Source organism: Gossypium hirsutum, chromosome D06, assembly GCF_007990345.1.
Source record: "Gossypium hirsutum isolate 1008001.06 chromosome D06, Gossypium_hirsutum_v2.1, whole genome shotgun sequence".
Taxonomy (NCBI): Eukaryota; Viridiplantae; Streptophyta; class Magnoliopsida; order Malvales; family Malvaceae; genus Gossypium; species Gossypium hirsutum.
Genome location: NC_053442.1, coordinates 28,279,273 through 28,300,267, shown reverse-complemented (window position 1 = coordinate 28,300,267; position 20,995 = coordinate 28,279,273). Strand labels below are relative to the sequence as shown.

The following is a 20,995-nucleotide window of genomic DNA, read 5'->3' as shown; positions in this document are numbered from 1 at the left end:
AGGTGGTTCATTACTTTAACCACAAATTCAGTAGACTCAAAAGGCAATTTCTTATCTGACACTAAAGTCATGCATACATATGAATGTGTTGACCTCGGGTCAATCAAAGCAGTAACATCAGTATCAAAGATAGAAAATGTACCAGTTATAGCATCTGGCATTGAAGCTTCCTCTCAAGCACGGATCGGGTAAGCTCTAGTCTGTGCCAGTGCCTCAGATCTCACAGCAAAATCCTTTGTCCTATTACGGCTATTACCCGTATTTCTAGTGTTCTATGGCGGTCTACCTCTTACAGCAGTGTTGCTTGGTCAAACAATCTGAGCCTTTTTTGTTTTAGACCTCTCCGGGCAATGATGCGATCCCGGTCGCATCATGTTACGACACAACTCAACGCTATCGAGATTGGTCCAAACTCGAGGGGCCCAAGTGCAAAATGAAGTTTTTAATTTTAGTTTGTCAATTTGGCTGCTGGAAAATAAGGACTTTGATTCATTAATTTTTAGTTATTTTAGTTTGTGTTTTTAATTATGTCATAGTTTGCACATCATTAATATGTGTTTTGCATTTAATAAAGTCTGCATTATGTAACTTTCATGTTAGTTAAGTTTGCATCATTAAATTAAGTCAAGTTAGTTTAATTATGTAACTTTCATGTTAGTTAAATTTGCATTTCAAAACCATACATTTAAGCATCTTAGTTTAATAAATGAGTTGCTGGACATTTATTCAACTCATCTTAGTTTTAATTAATAAGTGTTTTTGTTGAACTTTATTTATTAAGTGTTGTTCTTAATTGATCTAGTTCCTAGGATTATTTATTGATGCATAATTTAAGTTTTTTAAATTGTGCTTCTTTAATTAAACTAGTTGCTGGAATAATTATTGCATATATGTTTTAGTTCATTTATTTAAGTTTAATGTTTGTTATGATTAATATGTGTTTTCATTTGTTTAATAAACTCATTTTAATGTGTTTATTGCATGTGACTTTTTAGCTTATAGTGGTTACAATTCAAGGCTGTTACACATTTAATTAAGTGGCTGTTCAAGTTCTTTTGAGTTACAATTAAAGGGGTTGTTATAAAGGGAGCTTAAAATCATTAAAGGAGTTTTTAAAGCGCATTTTATGCCCTTTAAAATTCAGCAGCAACTCTTCCACTTCCAGCTGTTTTTGGAGCTTTCAAGAGAAATTAATCAAGCCTTTGAATGTCATTAAGGAGCTGGTTAAGAGATGGTGTCTATTCAACTAGCCAAGGACAACTCAAGAGTCATTTTCTAAGCCATTAAAGACATTCAAATCAGCTGAATTAAAGTAATTTTATGGAAGGAGTTATTTGGTTCAAAGAATAAGAAAAGACATCCGTTTTTATGGCACATTAACTGGATGTTTTTTACCATTCGGTTACCTTGTTTTAGCATTATAAATAGATGTAATCAGCCATAGAGAGGAGAACTTTTTACTGAATATACATGAAATCTTTGAATTGTGAGTTATCCAATTCTTTTTATTCTTACGGAATTGATTTGACTTATCAAGCTTAGCTTGTGGCGTCTATCCATTTCTTGTTTTCGAACTTATCACTTTCATCATATACCAAGGTTCCTATCATTCTTGATAGTGGGTCGAGGTCTTTTCTTTTTTGTTTACCTAAACCGCCATTCACCTAAGAATTACTTTGAGACTCGGGTCAACAATCTCTATTGTTGGTTCATTCTCTACCCTTAGCCAAATTTTCCATTCGTTGTTAAACCTATTTCCTTTTTAAACTTTTGTTTGTAGCCTTTCTTCTATTTTGTAGAAACGAACTTAGCCTTACTCAAATTCACGATCGGGAAACAAACGACTCGAATCAATCACGAAACGAGTTCGTATCAAATTGGTATCAGAGCTAGCAAATTTGGAGTAAGAATCGACATTGTCAGCAATACGGTATAGTAGCATTTTCGAAAAAATATTCAAAAAAAAATAAAAAAAAAATAGTTTCCATTCAAACTCAAGAGATTGGATATCAAGTTGAAAAAAAAATTCGTGAAAAAAAATCGTGAAAAAAAAAGCTAGTTTTGAAATTTTGTTGTTGTTTACTGCCCAAATTTTAGTCATTACTACCTTCTACTTTTTCGCCAGACCAAACATTTACATTTCTTTGTTTCAAGCCTACTTTCCTTTGTCCTAAAATATTCTTACCAAGCCCAAACATCAAGTTTGTAAGCCGACCCAGAACAACTGCCTATTAAGTTTAAATAATTCCTAAGAACTTAGAGAGGAGGAGTGAGTGGAAAGAGGCAAGAGAGTAGTGAGTTTATTCGAGAGAGAAAAAAAAGCCAAGTGTGTGAGATTTCTTTGTGAGTGGATAGTGAGATTCTTTGTTGTGAGTTCTTAAAAAAATGTCACGAAGTCTGGAAAAAAATTCAAACAAGGGAGTTGGATTCCGTCCTGTAAGAATTGTTGGAGGAAGTGTGCCAGATTTTACACTCCAAGCCATTACGCATGAAATGGAGCATCTATTTGATCGAAAACTCAAACCCATCAAGAAACGATTGGATCGTGTCGAAGAGTGGAGTCATCGAGCAAGAACCCAATGAGAGTAAATTTATCCAAATGAAAGGACGGAAATGAGATCATCAAGGAGACGAACATTCGACGAATATGTGAAAAGAGACCTTTATCCAGATTCCTATTCTTCAAGGAATTTAGGCCGAAATAAATCCAGCTATGAGTTTGAAGCCTATCAAGGTAACGAATGAGAAAGTACAAGTCATTCTTCGTATGCATCAAAGTATTCATCTACGGAAAAATCCTTACGAAGAAGTGAATGTGTTTCGTATAAGAACTCATCCCTAGAGGTTTATTCACGAAGAGTTGATCGTGACTCTTATGAAGATTCTTCCATTTCTTTCCAACGAAATGTCTATTGTTCTGATTCTTTTGTATTATCTCCATTTTGTAATAAAGTTGAGAGAAGAGAAAGAGAGACGAGAGAAAAAGAAACCGAAAAAGAAATGAAAATTGAAAAAGAGAAAAAGATTGGAGAAAGAAAAGAAAGAGTGCGAGAAACAAGTGTTGTTGAAAATGAAAGAGAATTGATGAGTGAAAGTGAGTTTTCAACAAACAAAGAGATTGTGGAAAAAGAAAGAGAAGTTGAAAAAGAAACGAGTGGAAAAGATGAAAGTCAACAAGAAAAAGCGAGGAATGTTTTTACTAAGCAATCTACGAGTTGTCCTCGTATTGTTTCTTCTTTCCAGGCTTCTAGAGATTCAAATGACAAGTTTCAACTTCATTACCTTCCTGATGAGAGACGATTCCATTTGATCGAAAAAGGTAAGGTTCAAGCGCTTAAAGGTAAGCAAGGTAAGGACTTTTTAGTCAATGAATCATGGCAATCAGGTTTGAAAGTTGTTGATAAAATTTCCGATAACTTAGTTTTTAAAAGATCTCCTTATTTTAATTGGGTTAATTGTTACTCGCTATTTGTGGTTGATAAATTCGTTTTAAGTGGAGGCATGAAGAGTTGTTCACTCAATAAGTTTTGTGTTGAAAAATCTTTTGATGTTGTTCGATTAAATCCACAAATACAAATCTGATCATGTTTGATAAAGAGTTTTCATGTGAAATGCTCAATCTGTTTGATCGTGATGGTAATGAAATTTTTTTAACTCTTAGTGTGAAATCTTCGTATATTTGCATGAGATTTGAGAGATTTGATTGTTTGGATTTATTTTTGCCTACATCTTCTTTATTTGGCATGTGTGATGACTTGGTGAAAGTGAAGTTTTTGTTACGTTACGAAACGACCGATCAAAACCATGTTTTTAAACCCGGAGCCTGTATTCCTAAGTTGACATCAAGCGAAGGTGAGTATCAAAATTGTATTTTGAATCAATGTGTTGACCCCTTCTATTTGCTTCAACTTTTATCTTTATTTAGTTCGAAAACCAAACATGTTAATTTTGTTGGCTTGCCAAGTCAAAATCAAATTTTTTATTCTAGAGGTTGTTGTATATTGTTGCTTAATGGATTCGAACATGTGTTGCATGATTTTAACTTTAATGTGCTTCAAGTTCTTCATAAGTTACTAGCCATAAATTTTTCTGGTCAAATTGAAATGGTGAACAAAAACTTTGTCTTTGATCCCGGTGAATGCTGTTCCATATCATTGTTCAAGGGATTTGGACCATGGAATTCTAATTTCCAAAACTATAATCTTCAAATACCTTGTGAATCAGGTTTGTTTCCATCGAAGAAAAAGGTAAAACCAATTTCTATTTTTGATCCCGGTATTGATTCATGTGTTGTTCTTTTGAGTTTATTTGATCAAGTTGTGACTAAAATCCTGGAAAGTTCTTTTGTGTTTAACCTTCATTGTGTCACTAATTTGTTTTATTGTTTTGTAGGTGACGATGTTAGGTGGTACCCTCCTAAAGAGGGATGGCATGCAAATGACCTTCTTTCTAGCCGAGCCATTTGTGGTTCTCAGAATTTTGAAAATAATTCTGTCCGGATCATGAACAAAGGGGGTCATGATCTTGAAAATTTTTTCTCGAGCAAGTGGCCCGATTTGAGGACAAATCGTTTTCAAGAGGGAGGGTATGATGCGATCCCGGTCGCATCATGTTCCGACACAACTCGACGCTACCGAGATTGGTCCAAACTCGAGGGGCCCAAGTGCAAAATGAAGTTTTTAATTTTAGTTTGTCAGTTTGGCTGCTGGAAAATAAGGACTTTGATTCATTAATTTTTAGTTATTTTAGTCTGTTTTTTTAATTATGTCATAGTTTGCACATCATTAATATGTGTTTTGCATTTAATAAAGTCATGCATTATGTAACTTTCATGTTAGTTAAGTTTGCATCATTAAATTAAGTCAAGTTAGTTTAATTATGTAACTTTCATGTTAGTTAAATTTGCATTTCAAAACCATGCATTTAAGCATCTTAGTTTAATAAATGAGTTGCTGGACATTTATTCAACTCATCTTAGTTTTAATTAATAAGTGTTTTTGTTGAACTTTATTTATTAAGTGTTGTTCTTAATTGATCTAGTTCCTAGGATTATTTATTGATGCATAATTTAAGTTTTTTAAATTATGCTTCTTTAATTAAACTAGTTGCTGGAATAATTATTACATATATGTTTTAGTTCATTTATTTAAGTAAGTTTAATGTTTGTATATATACATGTATATGAAATTAATCATTTGATGTGCTCATCCATGATTATTGGTTTATATATATACATGGCTAACATTGTTGATGTATATGTGCTTAGGCATTTGGTCAAATTATGTTGGGATACAATATTTTTACTTACCTATTATGCGGTTAAATGGTAAGTTTTATTTTATATTATACGAACTTACTAAGCTTAAATGCTTACTTTGTGTTATTTTTCGTGTTTTATAGTGAATTGAAGGCCTGTTCGAGTTGGAAGCTTGTCGAAGCTATATCACACTATCTATCGGCTCTTTTGGTACATTTGGTTTTTTTAATTTTGTTTATAATGGCATGTATATGTATTTTGGTTAATGTTTGCCATATATTTTGGTTGTTGTTTTGGCCATTTAACTTGGCTTGTGATTTGGCATTTTGTTGATGAAATGGCATAGTTTGGTATGTTTATAAGTAGATTAAAAATGGTTGATGATATGCTTGATATGGTTGAATGAAGGAAGATGAAGTGATAGTTGAATGTACATATTGTATAAGTCTTGCAACTTGTTGTGAATTGGTACTTTGATATGCATGATCTAATTGGTTATTAGATGCTAGTTATAGAATGACATTTTGGTACCAAATGATTGTGTTTTGGTAAGTAAATTACATGGTATGTATTGATGCATATATGCATACAAGTTAGTTGATTATTTGGTCAAATTGAATACATGGTTAGACATGTTTATATACTGTCATTTGAGGTTCCTAAGGGCATATTGGTTGTATGATGTTATACCATATGTTTATGGCTTGTTTATGCTTGATTTGGATGCATTGTTATGGATTGTAAATATATGCAATGTTGATTGTAAGTACATGCCTAATTGGGTAAGAAAAATGGCTTGTAAAATGACCTATTTTCGTCCACACGGATAGAGACATGGGCGTGTGTCTCAGCCGTGTGTGACACATGGCCAGGTGACACAACCGTGTGTCCCCTGTAGCTTTCAAAGTGTTACAAGTCAGGCTGTTACATGGCCTAGCATACAGCCTGGCACACGGGTGTTTGAGGTTACTTCGAAAGGTACATGGCCTAGCACACTAGCGTGTGGCTTAGCCATGTAACCCAAGTCAGTGAATTACACGGCCATGGAAACGGGCTGCGACTTGGCCGTGTGTCTCTATTTCAATTTCCCATATGGCCTGAGGCACGGGTCTGTCTCTTGACCGTGTGAGTCACACGGCCGTGTGACCCCTGCAGTGTTAAAAATTTTCACCAGGTTCTAAAAAATTATCTGAGTTTTTGATTTAGTCCCAACTTGTTTCTAGTGCATATTTAAGGCCTCAAGGGCTCGTATAAGGGACAATATGTATGGTTTGACTTGGTTTTAATATGTTTATTACTATGATATGAAATGTTTGAAATTTTTGTCCCTTTGAATTGTAAATTTCGATAATGCTCCATAACTCTGTTCCGACAAAGGATATGGGTTAGGGGTGTTACATCCCCTCCTTTTTTCACTTCGAGAGCTAAGATTTCAACTAATTCCTCCTCATAAGATAAGTCAGGTTGAATTTCAATTTCTTCCACTATAATAGCATGAAACAAATTAGAACGATACCACCAGAGCATGGATACATGAAATACATCGTGAATCTTTTACAATTCTAATGGTAGGGCTAGACGATAAGCTACTAGTCCAACCCTTTTGATTATTTCATATGGTCTATTAAACCTAGGACTCAAGTTCCGTTTACGACCAAATTGCAGGACGTTTTTCATGGAGAAAACTTTAGAAATACCTTATCACCCATTAAATATCTGATATCCCTCCATTTTCAGATCTACATATGATTTTTGCCTATCAATGATGCTTTCAATCTGTCCTTGATTAGCTTTACTTTATTCTTTACTTTCTGAATCAATCTTCCCCGATGATTCTTCTTTCTCTCACTTTCAACCAACAGATAGGATTTTTACATTTACGACCATATAAACCTTCATATGGAGCCATTTGAGTACTTGACTGGAAAATGTTATTATACACAAATTTGGCTAATTGTACATAACGTTTCCAACTAGATTCAAAATTAATAACACAAGATCGCAACATATCTTCCAATATATGAATTAATCATTTTGATTGACCATCAGACTGGGGATGAAACGTTGAGCTAAAATATAATCTTGTACCTAAAGGTTCATGCAACTGTTTCCTAACTCTTAAAGTAAATCGAGGATCTCGACCGAAGATAATGGACACAGGCATGCTGTGAAGTCTAACTATCTAGTGAATATAAATTTCTGCTAGCTTTTGAAGTGACTAATTATTTCTCACCCCAAAAAATGAGCAGATTTTGTTAGTCTATTAACCACTACCCAAATGGCATTTCTTTTGCTCGTTAAATTCGGTAGACCAATCATAAAATCCTTTGTAGTTCGTTCCTATTTTCATTCTGGAATAGAGATAGGCTATAACAACCCAGTGGGAACTTAATGCTCGGTCTTTACCCGTTGACAAGTCAAACATTTAGCAACATATTCAACAATCTCCTATTTCATTCTGGACCACCAGTATGATTCTAGCAGGTCACGATACATTTTCACACTGCTATGATGCATAGCGAAGGGGCTGTCATGAGTTTTGCGTAAAATCAATTCTTTTAATTCAACAACATTGGGAACACAGATCCAATTATGAAATCTAAGGCAATATTTTTCACCTGCACTAAAATTATGAAATACTTAATTGAAAAGTGAGGAGAATAGAATGTTCGACAAGATACCGAACTATTGACTAACTTCAATCAAGCTATAATGTTTCCAGTAGCTAAAATGTGGATGCAACTTATTTGCACCAGAATTACACCCGCCCTTAACATTTCTAATGTCAATACATTCTGAGCTCTTTTGTTATATGACATTTTACAGAAAAAGAAAATATACATTGGATAATGGATCCATCCAAATAAGAAGCGGTGCGTCAGTGGCCAGAAGTTTGGGATTTTTTTCCCATCTCATGACAGCACTTTGCAAAAGTGTAGAGATTTCGATGGATGAAAATGAGCAATTCATAAAGCCAACAAAAAGCATAATTGGAGATTTGTTATACACGTAATATGTTGAACTTCAAAAAAAGGAAATTATAGATTAGAACCAGAGAAGGAAAGAAAATATGGATGTCCCAGTATCAAACAAACGAAAAGAGCAAACGAAAGCTCAAAGAGCGGCAAGTGGAAGCACCGAAGAAAAACTCGATGGAATGATCAGGTGGATGCAGGAAACGGGCTCAGTTCTTCAATAATTCACTCGACTAAATGGTTGAGAGCCCCAAATTATCCACCAAATATGTTCGGTCCAAAACGGACCCATCATTGAGCCGAAAAAGAGAAGGCGACTTCAAAAGATAAGGGTGAGGGGGATGAACACAATCTCCTGAGAGATGAAAACGAGTATGAGGTGACATTCCAACCGTAATATTCTATAACAAAAGTGCCAGTCATTCGAAGCCCAACTCAACTCACACATTCCATGAGTGGGAGTTCTCACCAAGGATACATCATAGGAAAAAGAAAAGCACCAATAGAAATGGGGCATTCACTCATGTTGATGATTTAGATTAGAAATGAACTTTTTGGGATTGTATTAAATTTGGGATAATTTTTTTTTATTTATTTACATTGTTAAGAGTAGAAGAAATAATAAACTAGTAGTTTTTTTTTGTGTTTTGTTTTTTATGTAGGAACCCCACATGGAAGAAGCACAACGATTTTGAGCTTTCAATGACCCAAGGTAGAAGCTCCCACCAATAATCTATAGAACTATCACGATCAATCAGGTAACTTCGTTCTTTATCTTTTCAGGGCTACACATTGAGGACAATGTGTTATCTAAAGTGTGGGGGGTAACATAGAAAATTTATTTTAAATTTTTATGTTGTTCTTTTATTTTTCTTGTTAATTGTGTGCTTGATCTTGTAGAAATACAAGTGATTGGTTAGGAGCATGTACATAGGTTGATTGTATTTACAGCAAACTTGGCATGAAGATTGGTGATTTTAAATTTTTGATTACTAGACTATTAAAGTTCTATATATTACTTTGTAAATAGGCATTAAGAAATTGAATATACCAAATGATATAGAGAATACAAGGAAATGAGCATGCTAGTATGAATGATAAATTGCTAAAATTGTGATTGATTGGTTGACTAAATTTGTGAATATTGAGATACCTAGGGATGACCTAAGGCATTATTTGGTATACACCTGGAGTCAAAAAATTAACCCTAGTTATTCATCCTTAGTACTTATTTTAACCTAGAACACATTTCTTGATGAACCTCTATAGAAAAACCGAGCTAAAAATGATAATTTGTTATTACCCTTTTCTTTTGTCCTGAACTGCATGATTATAGACGTCTGGCCATACATATTGAGGGTTAAGTAGATACATTATGGTGGTTATGTAAAAATAGAGTGATAAAAAAGATCAGTAGAGTATAGTAATTATAGGTTAGCTTAAAAGTGCAAAAAGAAAAACTCAAAAAGGAAATTACACGAGTAGAAAAAGTACGTAAAAATAAAGGCATTTGTGAGTGTGGTACCGTGAATAAGAAAGAAAAGTGAAAAATTCACAAGAATAGAAAAAATCATCCATTAAGTGTACAAAAACTCATAAGCTAGCCGTAGTTACTATATGTTGTTGAGATTTCCTATAAGGAGAAATAAAGAAGATGAGAGAATGAGAAATAAGACGGTGAGCAAGAAAGGGGTACTAAGGGGGAGAATAGGGGACAATATGATATGCCAAACTATTTACATGCTTGAAACTATATGATGCTTATTATTCTTAAATTTTATACATGTCTTAAGCCTCAGAACGTTACAAGTTGAAAAGCCCTATGTGATTTAGGTAGACTTATTTACAATTTGGAATCATACCGAATAATGTAATTTATGACTGTTTGTATTCTACTAGGATAATCAAATTACTTGTATAATTTATTGATGGATTCCTACATTTGAGACCTTTAAATGCTTGAATGTTTTGTAATATACTGAACTTAGGCGTTCAGTAACAAAAGTCGTAAGTCAGCTATTTATAACGACGAGATTATGTGTAAATATGAAATATTTATTCAAATGCTCCAAAACCAACATTTGTACCATACCGGCTTAAGAGTCATCTTTTTATTTACTGTTTGTGTTTGCTTGAGGACAAACAATGACTTAAGTGTTGGGGAGTTTGATCTGTCATAATTTGGTGTAGTAGATTAACCTAGTTTTTGCATTTTAGGAGCTTAAACAAAAGCATTTTGGTTAAGTTTTAATTACGTTTTTGCAATTTTAGTTACATCTAATAAAATGTGTAATTTGAGTCTTTTATTGACCTTAGGGGCCGAATGAGGCATAACGATGAGTTAATAGACTTTGTGAGCGTGTAGAAGACCATTAGAAGGCATGCTGACATGATATTGGTCGCTGTGTTGCAACACGAAGAGCTGAATGTCACAACATAGGGAGTAGAATAGAAGAATTTAAAGACTACCTTTTGTGTCACAACACAGCCTGAGGATGTCACAACATGCCCCTGAAGACACCTGAAGATGAAGCATACTGCCCTCAATGTCGCAACATAGTACTTGGTGTGTCACGACATAACCTCTGTACAGGAAATAAGTACGAGTCAGGGGTATTTTAGTGCACACAATCAAACATTAAGCAAAAGGATGGTAGTTGACCTAGGGTTAAGGACAACGTCCACTTTAAAGTCTATAAATAGGTTCATTTAATACATGTTATGGAAAAATTTTCATATTATATAATTTTCTTCCTATTTTTATACTTTTTTTCTCTTTTTAGGCTTTAGGTTTATTTTAGGTTTTGTTCTTTGATTTGTGGAAGAAATCAGATTTGTGAAATGTGATCAAACTCTGTAAGGATTTAGCATTCAATTTTAATACAAATCAGGCTTCTTCTAAAATTTATATTCTTGAATTATTGTTCATTCCTATTCTTTCTATCAAGTCTATATTGTTTATGAGATCCATGAGGAACTAATCCTCTTATGGGGGATTAGCGAGTGGAGGTATGATTAATTAACTATTTTATAGGGTTCTCTTAGCGGATCAGCTCTTCAGGACAAGAAGATCTTAAAACCTAGCCTAACAACCTTAAGAAGTCATTAAGGTGGGAATTAACCCAAAATTGGTATGGCCTATCCATGAACAGCTTAACCCTGAACTGGTCTGGACTCTAAGGTCGAGAGATAAGTCGTTCTTACCGACTCGTTATTCTAGTGGAAGTTTGGAAGATCCTACTGGGATATCAACTATTTGATTGAACAAGAAAACTCGAAACGACAGTTGACTATGATTACCGAAGCAAGCTAATCACCCATGCTCAAATTTGGTAAATTTACTATTTGTTTCTTATTATTTCTTTACTTCTTTTCTTTTTATTTTTTATTAAGAATCCTAAAAACCTTTCTTTTTATTTGATCGTAATATAATTAATATAAAGTACTAATTAGATCTATTTATGCTTAGGTTAGAATTAATTTAGTGCTCGCCTTTCTTAGGTACGATCCTCAGAGTACTCATCTACTCCGTTGTAACTATATTACAACCTGACCTGTATGCTTGCAGATATCACTCTTTCATATATTTTGTGCAGGATTTCTACTCTGGACGTTGGTACGTCCAAAGGCAATCACACTTGTATTAATTGATTGTGTGAAATTTTCTTTAAAAGTATGTCAGGCTTTTCACAATCAACTGCAACTTCTTCCTAAAATTCTAAAGGAACCAAAAGGAAATGAGTTTCGAAAGAAGATGTTGCATTAATTTTATGTATGGTAGACTTGCACAACGCTGGATTTTTTAATGCAATGCTAAAGGCTAAACCTATTTTTGAGTCAAGGATTAGGACATTGAAAAAGGATTAGGTCATCATTTACGATATGCTTAGAGGAAAAAACAATAGTGGCTTTGGTTAAGACGACCATAAGCAGATAATTGTTGTTAAAGATGCAATGTGGGACTCATATATAAGACTAAGAATTTTTTTTGCATTTATTTTCTTGTATCAACTTACTTATATCCATATAGTATATAATGGATATGAAATTTTTTTTATAGTCACAAAGAAACCGGGCAATTCAAAATTTGAAGTCTCCCTTATTATTAGCAACTTACTTCCATATACGTCAAAGATCGAGTCATAGGGAAATATGCTCAAATAGCTACTGATATTTTTGAAGAATTACGTGCTGAGGATGTTGCTAAAGAAGAAGGAAGCAATGACAATAGATGCGAATTTGATGCTTCCTTAGATGAGATGAATGTTTCCGCTACACAATCACAACTATCTAATCCCAACAAAGTTGATACTATATTTTCAAAGGAGAAGAAAAAGAGTCCCGAGGCTAGTGAACCAAATTCTTCTACTTCACTTATTGATGTTGCTAAGTTATTAACGAATAATATAAGAATAGTTGGGCTTGAATTAAGTAGGAGCATTGCCTCTGAAATGTTCATTAAAGAGAAGTCAAGTATGATCATTCAAGAAAAGATACAAACTCTCCATGTGGTATTAGGTGAAATAGAAGGTTTAATTGATGATGAACGAATTGATGCATTGACCAAAATTCCTAATCATCCAACGCAAATGCTTATTTTTCTAAGTCTACCACATTCTATGCGATTGGCATGGGTGAGAAATTTTATTTCTTCCCATTAAAGATGTAGTGATAATGGATGAATATAACTTTTTATATGCCATAGAGGGTTGTAACTTTTTGCATGTGTAAATGGATGTGGTGGTGAACAAATATAACATTTTTTTTATCTAATTTTAGGTTGTCACTTTTTGTATATGTAAATGGGTGTGGTGTTGAATTAATATAACTTTTATATGAAATTACAGGATGATATAATCACATGGATGTATGTCATATTAATATTTTAAATATTTTAATATAATTGAAAATAAAAAAAACTTTTAATATAATTTAATATAAAATATTATTTCCAAATTTTAGAAAATATAAAAATAAAATATTTTAAATCTTTTATAATAACTTAATATAAAATATAAAATTAATTTGTATAAAATATGTTAAATATTTTAATATAATTTAATATAAAATATTATTTCCAAATTTCAAATAATATAAAATAAAATATTTTAATATAATTTATTATAAAATATTAAATTAATTTAATATAAAATATTTTATATTTAAATATTATTAGTTTGATGGAAAATATTATTCTTTCATATTAAATTGATGTGGAAAATGCATTAAATGTTAAAGGCCATATTCGTCATTTGAGGGTTTTTTTTTTGCTATTACATATTTATTCCTCTCAACCAAACGCATGGATACTATTACAATACTTATTCCATTCCATCCAACCAAACCACTATTATACCTATTCAATTACATTACAGTCGTATTCCATTCTAGTGAACCAAATGTGTTGTAAGTATTTGAAATACTTACTTTCATATTGCTATATTTTATGTAGATTTTGATCATTTTGGACACACCAATCTGATCTACAATAAGCTTATACTATTTGCTCGTTGACTGGTAGATTTTGTTTATGTCATCGTAGTAGAGTGACATGTATTTAGTTGATACTTGCATGTGGATATAAAGGAATCTAAGTAGTAGTTGAACATTATGGTTCCTTTGGATGTTATACTTGAAATGGATAAAAATTTAGATTTTGAACATGTATATAAATGGTGCAAAATATTTTGGTTGTTATGAAAAGCATAGGACTGTATGCGTAATGTTTTAAATATCTGCGGGACATTTTGCATTATAGGTGTTCGTCGGACATTTCAAAATTTAGGTGTCTGTAGGACATTCAGCTATATATTTGATATGTGTGTGTATGTGTGTGTGTCTGTATAACAACATGCAGTAGGATTACCCGCAAAATAGTTCGTCGGGTATCTTTTCGTGGAACAGTCTACCATGATTGTATTATGCATGTTGAAGGCTGCGTATAGTGTTTGTGCGTGTTGTAATTTATGCGAGCATAGTGTCAGCGAATTGCAAAAAGAAAAGAATAAAAAAATATATAATAATTGTTCAAGTAATTGGTGATAACATCCTATAGCTTGGGTCTAGCGACCAGATCGGGTAAAGGGTGTTACATTTAGTGGTATCAGAGCTACGATTTAGTTGATTCTAAGAGTAAAACGTAACACGTATGAGTCAAGAAATACATGTCACTTGTAACCAATGATAGAGTGATGACTTCCGATCTGATCTGATTTTGGTTTTTTATATTGATAAATGATATTTGTTGACTTTAATCATGATGCACCTAATGAAGTAGATAATAATGTACCAGCTTCTGAGCAATGAGCTGCTCAAACTACGCCCTCAACTCAAGGACAAGGAAATGAGACGCGTGGTACCTTCTTTTAGATAATTAATGAGTGGTATACAGAGTTCGTGCAAACTCACCCTGTGGCTCTGCAACCTCTACCCCCTACTGTGCCTTATTCAGCAACCCCTGTCCTCAAATTTTTAACTCAATAAATGCTCATAGACTCTCAATTGATAAAATTCAAAAGTGTGGGGATGAAGAATTTCGAGGGAAAAGAGATGATGATCTAGCTAAATTTGAATATTGGCTAGAAAATATATAGCGGGTATTTGATAAGTTGGTGTGTTTGCCAGAAGACTATTTGAGGTGTGTTGTGTCCTTACTGAAAGAAGAAGCGTATCTACGGTGCACTACGCTAATCGTAGTGGTTCCGAAAGAAAGAGTTGACTGAGAATTCTTCCAAACTGAATTTCGGAAGAAATATATCAGTTTACGGTATCTGGAAAAAAAAGAGAGAGAGAGTTTCTTGAGTTAAAACAAAGAAAGATGTTACTGACAAAGTATGAAAGAAAATTTTTTAGACTCAGTAAATATGCTCGAGAGATAGTTCCCACAGAAACTAAAATGTGCACTCGTTTTGAGTGGAGTTTGAATGAAGAAATTTAGATGTTTGTTGGAGTTTTTGAAATAAAGGAGTTTGTTACATTGGCAGATAGAGCACATAAAATGGAAGATATATGTAATGCAAAGAAGCAGGTTGAAATGAAATATTGGGATTCAGGAAAGTAGAGTATGTGTAGATCCTTTCTGCCTCCTCCACCAAAACGGTTTAGAGATGTTTCAAATAGGTTCACGCCTCTTTCTAGTTATTCAAGGAGAGATCAATCATGACATGGAAGTCCGAGACCCCATACCACATCAGTCACCAGTGTGAGTAGTGTCCACAATTTGAATAAACTGGTATGTGAGCATTGTGGTAAAAACCATTTTTGTGAATGCTGATTGAAGAGTGGAGCTTGTTTCTGATGTGGATCGCTGGAGCATTTTCTGAAGGATTGTCAGCAAAAAATTAAAATTAGCTCTAAGTAAATCACTAAATCTTCAACCACCCTAGATAAAAAAAAAGGATCCAGAAATAATGTAGGAATTAGCTGCAGCACTGCACATGAGGTGAATGCAAAGTCTAAGGGTCGAGCACCCGCCAGAGCATACGCGATCCGGGCCAGAAAAAATGTCATTTCTCCTGATGTGATTGCTGGTACTTTTTCTCTTTTTGATTTTACTATTTATGCTTTAATCAATCCTAGACTAACGGATTTGTATAAATGCACTACATTAGTAACTAATGCTAGTAGAAAAATATGCACTACATTATTCAACCATCTCTCATTCGACTCCCATTCTTTGTACAATAACTGTGCATCCTCCCAAGGTTAAACTCCATAGCTTCAACATCTTCTTTTTTTAAGTCAACTACTACTAGCATTAAAAGTTATTCTGGTTTTCGTTGAGAAAGGAATGCAATTGACTAAATCTTTTTTTCGACACAATAGAATTTCAAACTCACACACTCACACATGTACTCATTTAACTTATCACAAGCATGGCCCATAGATTAATCCCATGACCTTGAAGATATAGTGAAGGACCATTCACCAATAGGTCAAATACTGAAGTTTGTAGTCGACTAAATCAATTTAAAAAATAAAGAGTTTTCACATGTGGCATAATCAATGAAGGACATTTTTTCATATTCTTCACCAATGATCCAACGACTGAAATAAGAAAAATTCCCACGAAAAAAAGTTCTCATCATAGACCACACCCTTAAAATTTTTTTATATTTATTTATTATTTAATTTCTAGTAGGAAGAGTTGTGAACAAGTAAGATTTCTAAATCTGATGACGCTGACATGGCACCGCCTAAGTGTAAGTGTAGCGTAATCAACTCAGCCTTCAGAAAAAGTACTTCATTGCAAATCTGTCCCGGTATACCCAGATCTTTATTTTCACGGTCCCCAAAATTCTTCTTTAACTACTGGATCTGGTTACTTTCTCCTTCCAGGAAAGCTAGACCCATTAAACATTCACTTGTAAGTAATTCAAGTCTTTTGCCATTTCCCCTTTATTTATTTATTTTCGTTTCATTACTGTTATTAAGATCTGATTAGTTTTTGGTATTGGGTTTTCAAAAAATAAACGAAACCCTTGGAGGAATCAGATTTTTTTGTTGGTTTATCTGGAGATCTATTTGTTTCTGCAATTGGGTTTTCTAGGATTAGAGAAAACCCATGAAGGAATCAGAGTTAAGCACTGAACCAATCGGACAAAATCTGATAAAACTGATAAGCAATCTATGCTTCTCAGTTTTTGTGTTTTCAGTGTTGATATTTACAGTTATTGCTATCACTTACCAACCCCCAGATCCATGGCTTGAATCAGCTCCGGCCTTAACCAAGCTCTTTACTCAAACTGAGAATGCCACTTTCAAAAACGACGATTCTATCCTTAAAACTGGTGAGGATGTAGTTCTTGTGGCATCTCCTGAAGTGCCCCCTGCTTTGGCAGTCAATCCCATCACGGAAACCGTGATCAAGAAGTCCGAAGAGAAAATCTTAAATTTGAACCTGAAATCAGATTGTGAGGACCTCAAGTTCGTAAATTGTTCGGATCCACGCGTTTTAGTCACAGTGGAGAGATTCAATTTGAAAACTTTCAAATTTATTGTGTTTCTGGAGTATCAAACTCCGGTCAATGGGTCAAAACTGGATGAGTGTGATGTGGCTTGGAGGTTTAGGAACAAGAAAGAGAAGTCGTGGAGGAAGTACAGAGATTTTAGAAGGTTCAAGTTCGGGATCGGAGAGAACTGTACCTATAACGTGGTACATGCTGGTGGCTGGCATACAGGAATTAATGCTCGGAGGCCTAGGAATAGACCTAACACCGCAAGGAGTAGTGGGAATCTAAGGCTGGCACCACCGGTAGGCGATGAAGAGATAAATGATACTATTCCAACTTTGGGATCGGAAATGAACTTTAGAAAAGGGAAGTATTTGTATTATGCGCGGGGAGGGGACTACTGCAAGGGAATGAATCATTACTTGTGGAGTTTCTTGTGTGGTTTGGGGGAGGCTATGTATTTGAATAGAACATTTGTGATGGACTTGAGCGTATGTTTATCGGCAACTTATAATCCAAGCAATAGGGACGAGGAGGGAAAAGATTTCCGGTTTTATTTTGATTTTGAGCATCTTAAGGAGGTAGCATCTGTTGTGGAGGAGAGTGAGTTCTTGAGAGGTTGGAAGAAATGGAATAGGGGCCGTAAAAGAAAAGTGCCAGTCAAGAAGGTTACAACCTATAAAGTCACACCTATGCAACTTAAGAAGGATAAGAGCACGATAATTTGGAGGCAGTTTGATGCACCAGAGCCGGAAAACTATTGGTACAGGGTATGTGAGGGGCAAGCAGCTAAGTACATTCAGAGGCCATGGCATGCTTTATGGAAATCAAAGAGATTGATGAATATAGTGACTGAGATCAGTGGACAAATGGACTGGGATTTTGATGCTGTTCATGTGGTTCGAGGGGAAAAGGCACAAAATAAAGAACTCTGGCCGCACTTGGATGCCGATACCTCTCCTGATGCTCTTCTCACAAAGCTCAAAGAAATGATTCAGCCTTGGAGGAATCTTTACATAGCAACAAACGAGCCATTCTATAATTACTTTGATAAATTGAGGTCTCAATATAAGGTCCATCTGCTTGATGACTACATGGAATTATGGAGTAACAAGAGCGAGTGGTACAATGAGACAACATTGCTGAATGATGGGAAACCAGTTGAGTTTGATGGATACATGAGAGTTGCTGTGGACACTGAGGTACTTTACCGGGCGAAGACGCGTGTAGAAACCTTTTACAATTTAACTAAAGATTGCAAGGATGGAATCAATACATGCTGATGAGGTTGTGAGCTACCCCTCTGTCTTTTCTTCCTTTTTATGTCTTTACACTTTCTTGATTCTGGTACAAAGTATAATTGTGGAGACTAATTCAGGCTTGATGTGTTTCCTTGATTTTCATTATTATCATTATTAGTATAGTCGTTCATTACAACATCCCTTTATTACTTCAGCTGCTTAAATATATCAATTCAAATTCATAGGATGTGATACTGAGATTTCTTAAGACATAGGAGTTTCATGCATTATCATGGCTTTCACCGTCTTTCTAGTTTTTGCTTGATGCCCTTTCGGTCTCTTTGCCAAAAACAGCAAAAACCCCTCAACTGTACTGCTTTTATCTGAATCAGACCTAAATAAGCCCTTAATCTTTTATCTTGTACTCAAATAAGTTCTCAACATTTAAAATTGTACCCAAATAAGCTCTCAACATTTAGCTTATGCCTAAGTAAGTTTCTAACTTTTAATTTATACCTAAATAAACCTTTGAATAGAGCTTTTCACTTTCAGCCAGATCAAATGAAAGGGTTAGGACTTATTTGGGTTTATGTATATATTTGGTTAAAATATGCCGCAAGTCCCTGTACTTCTTTGTAACTTCATAATTTAGTCATGTACTTTTAATTTTAGGAATTTAGTCCCTCTACTTTTCAGATTTCAAAATTCAAGTTCAAGTGATAACAATGTTAAACATATTTTGTTAAATTCAAGTTCATTATAATGTATTTTTTAGTTACACTACTATCAAGCGAGTTTTTTTTAAAAAATATCACACCAATTAATTTAACAAAAAAATTTAACAACTTTAATAATTGTACCTGAATTTTGGAATATGAAAAGTAAAAAGATTAAAAATTTTAAAATAAAAGTAGAGGGATTAAATTTTTTTAAAGTAAAATGTTTTATAGCATATTTTAAATTATATATTTGTACAGTTCTACATATAAGGCCCTAAGCTCTTCATATGTTGACAGTTGAAACTTGCTCTTCATATGTTGACAGGTGAAACATTTACTAAATAGGAAAATATTCAAATCTCAATTTTGGTTTCTATCTATTTACTTGTATATAAAAGGACGTCATAATTTATATATGATAAAAGAGTTGAACACATTTGCGCCTCTGAGTGCTTGATGCAGAACTCAACTACCATCTTCTCGTGTTCAATCTCTTAACTTATGTCGAAAAAACAATCTAAAGTGCTAATCCTACATATATAATTAAATGATTTTATTAAATTTATCTTGAACACTAAAGTAAGTTAAACACATTTTGCATAAGATCCGTTAGACTATTTTCCTTTTCCTTTTTTACTGGTTAGTAACATGTTAATTTTTATTCAAATGTCATGTTTTCGACAGTAACTTACACATAGAACCATATATTCTAAAATCTTACTATATTACCACCTGGAGTCTTTCTTTATTAGTATCTTAATCACTTCTTCAGAATATACATTTCATACCATTATCAACATACTGTTTTGACCCAAGCATGGGTTTCTCAATTGTGAGTTCTAAACACTCATAATTTAGATTAATTCCAATTACAACCATTACAATCATGCTTCGTTTTGCTTCATTTCTTCTAAGCTGACAAGTATGCTACATTTTTTTCCATTATATAAAAGAGATTGTCAAATCTCATTTTTGGTCTCTCTTTCAGTATATCTATCTATCTATATATATATAAAAGCTTTTATATATAAAAAGAAGGCTTATATTGATAATTGTTAATTACTTTAATCAAATTTTCACGTGATTTACAAAAATATTATTCTAACAAAAATATTATTATTTTAGCATGATGAACTAGAATAAATGTTTTTCTTTAATTCATGTTAGCTATGAAATTATTAATGTACTAATTATTTAGATTGATTAATAACTTTTTCCATGTTTAAGTTATTATAAAATAATGGTAAAATTATCGTTTCGATTTATTTTCTATCTACAATGCTCACATTTGGGATTTAATTTTTATATTTTAATTTAAGATTAACTTTTTGGGATTTAGTTTTTATATTTTAATGTAACATAATTTGGTTCTCTACTTTTACAATGACATTAGTTAGTCCAAATGATTAATATTTATTAACTATTTCAATAAAAATGGTGATGTGAATTTCTCTTAAAATACATTTCTAACACAAAAAAGAAAAAAAAATCTGCGGAAAATTGGTAAGTTTATTTTTAAGAAAAATTCAACCTCAACATTTTAACCAAAATAATTGAAGGTATCAACTATTTCGACTAACTAATAATATTATAAAGAAGAATGGAACAACTTCAAATTAAAATATAAACACTAAATTTTAAATTTAAACATGGTAGATTGGATCGTAACTATAATCTAATCTAAAACAATTTATTCTTAACATAATTATTTATCATTTGATTATGATTTTTTTAAGAATGTTGTTTTCAATTTAATTTAATTAGTATGAAGCGAAGTGAGAATAGCAAACTAGTAGGTGTTAATGTGACTACTGGGTTAAATTTTGTTATTATATCTATAAATTATAGATTT

At 33.2% G+C, this 20,995-nt stretch overlaps 1 protein-coding gene across 1 annotated transcript; it reads left to right on the top strand.

Moving 5' to 3' along the window:
* The first annotated feature begins 16,375 nt into the window (after positions 1-16,375).
* Positions 16,376-18,622, top strand: LOC107901964 (uncharacterized). The gene is made up of 2 exons (XM_016828159.2): positions 16,376-16,597; positions 16,726-18,622. The coding sequence occupies exon 2, from the start codon at positions 16,796-16,798 to the stop codon at positions 18,464-18,466; it is 1,671 nt and encodes a 556-aa protein (XP_016683648.1). The 5' UTR covers positions 16,376-16,597; positions 16,726-16,795; the 3' UTR covers positions 18,467-18,622.
* Positions 18,623-20,995: the final 2,373 nt, after the last annotated feature.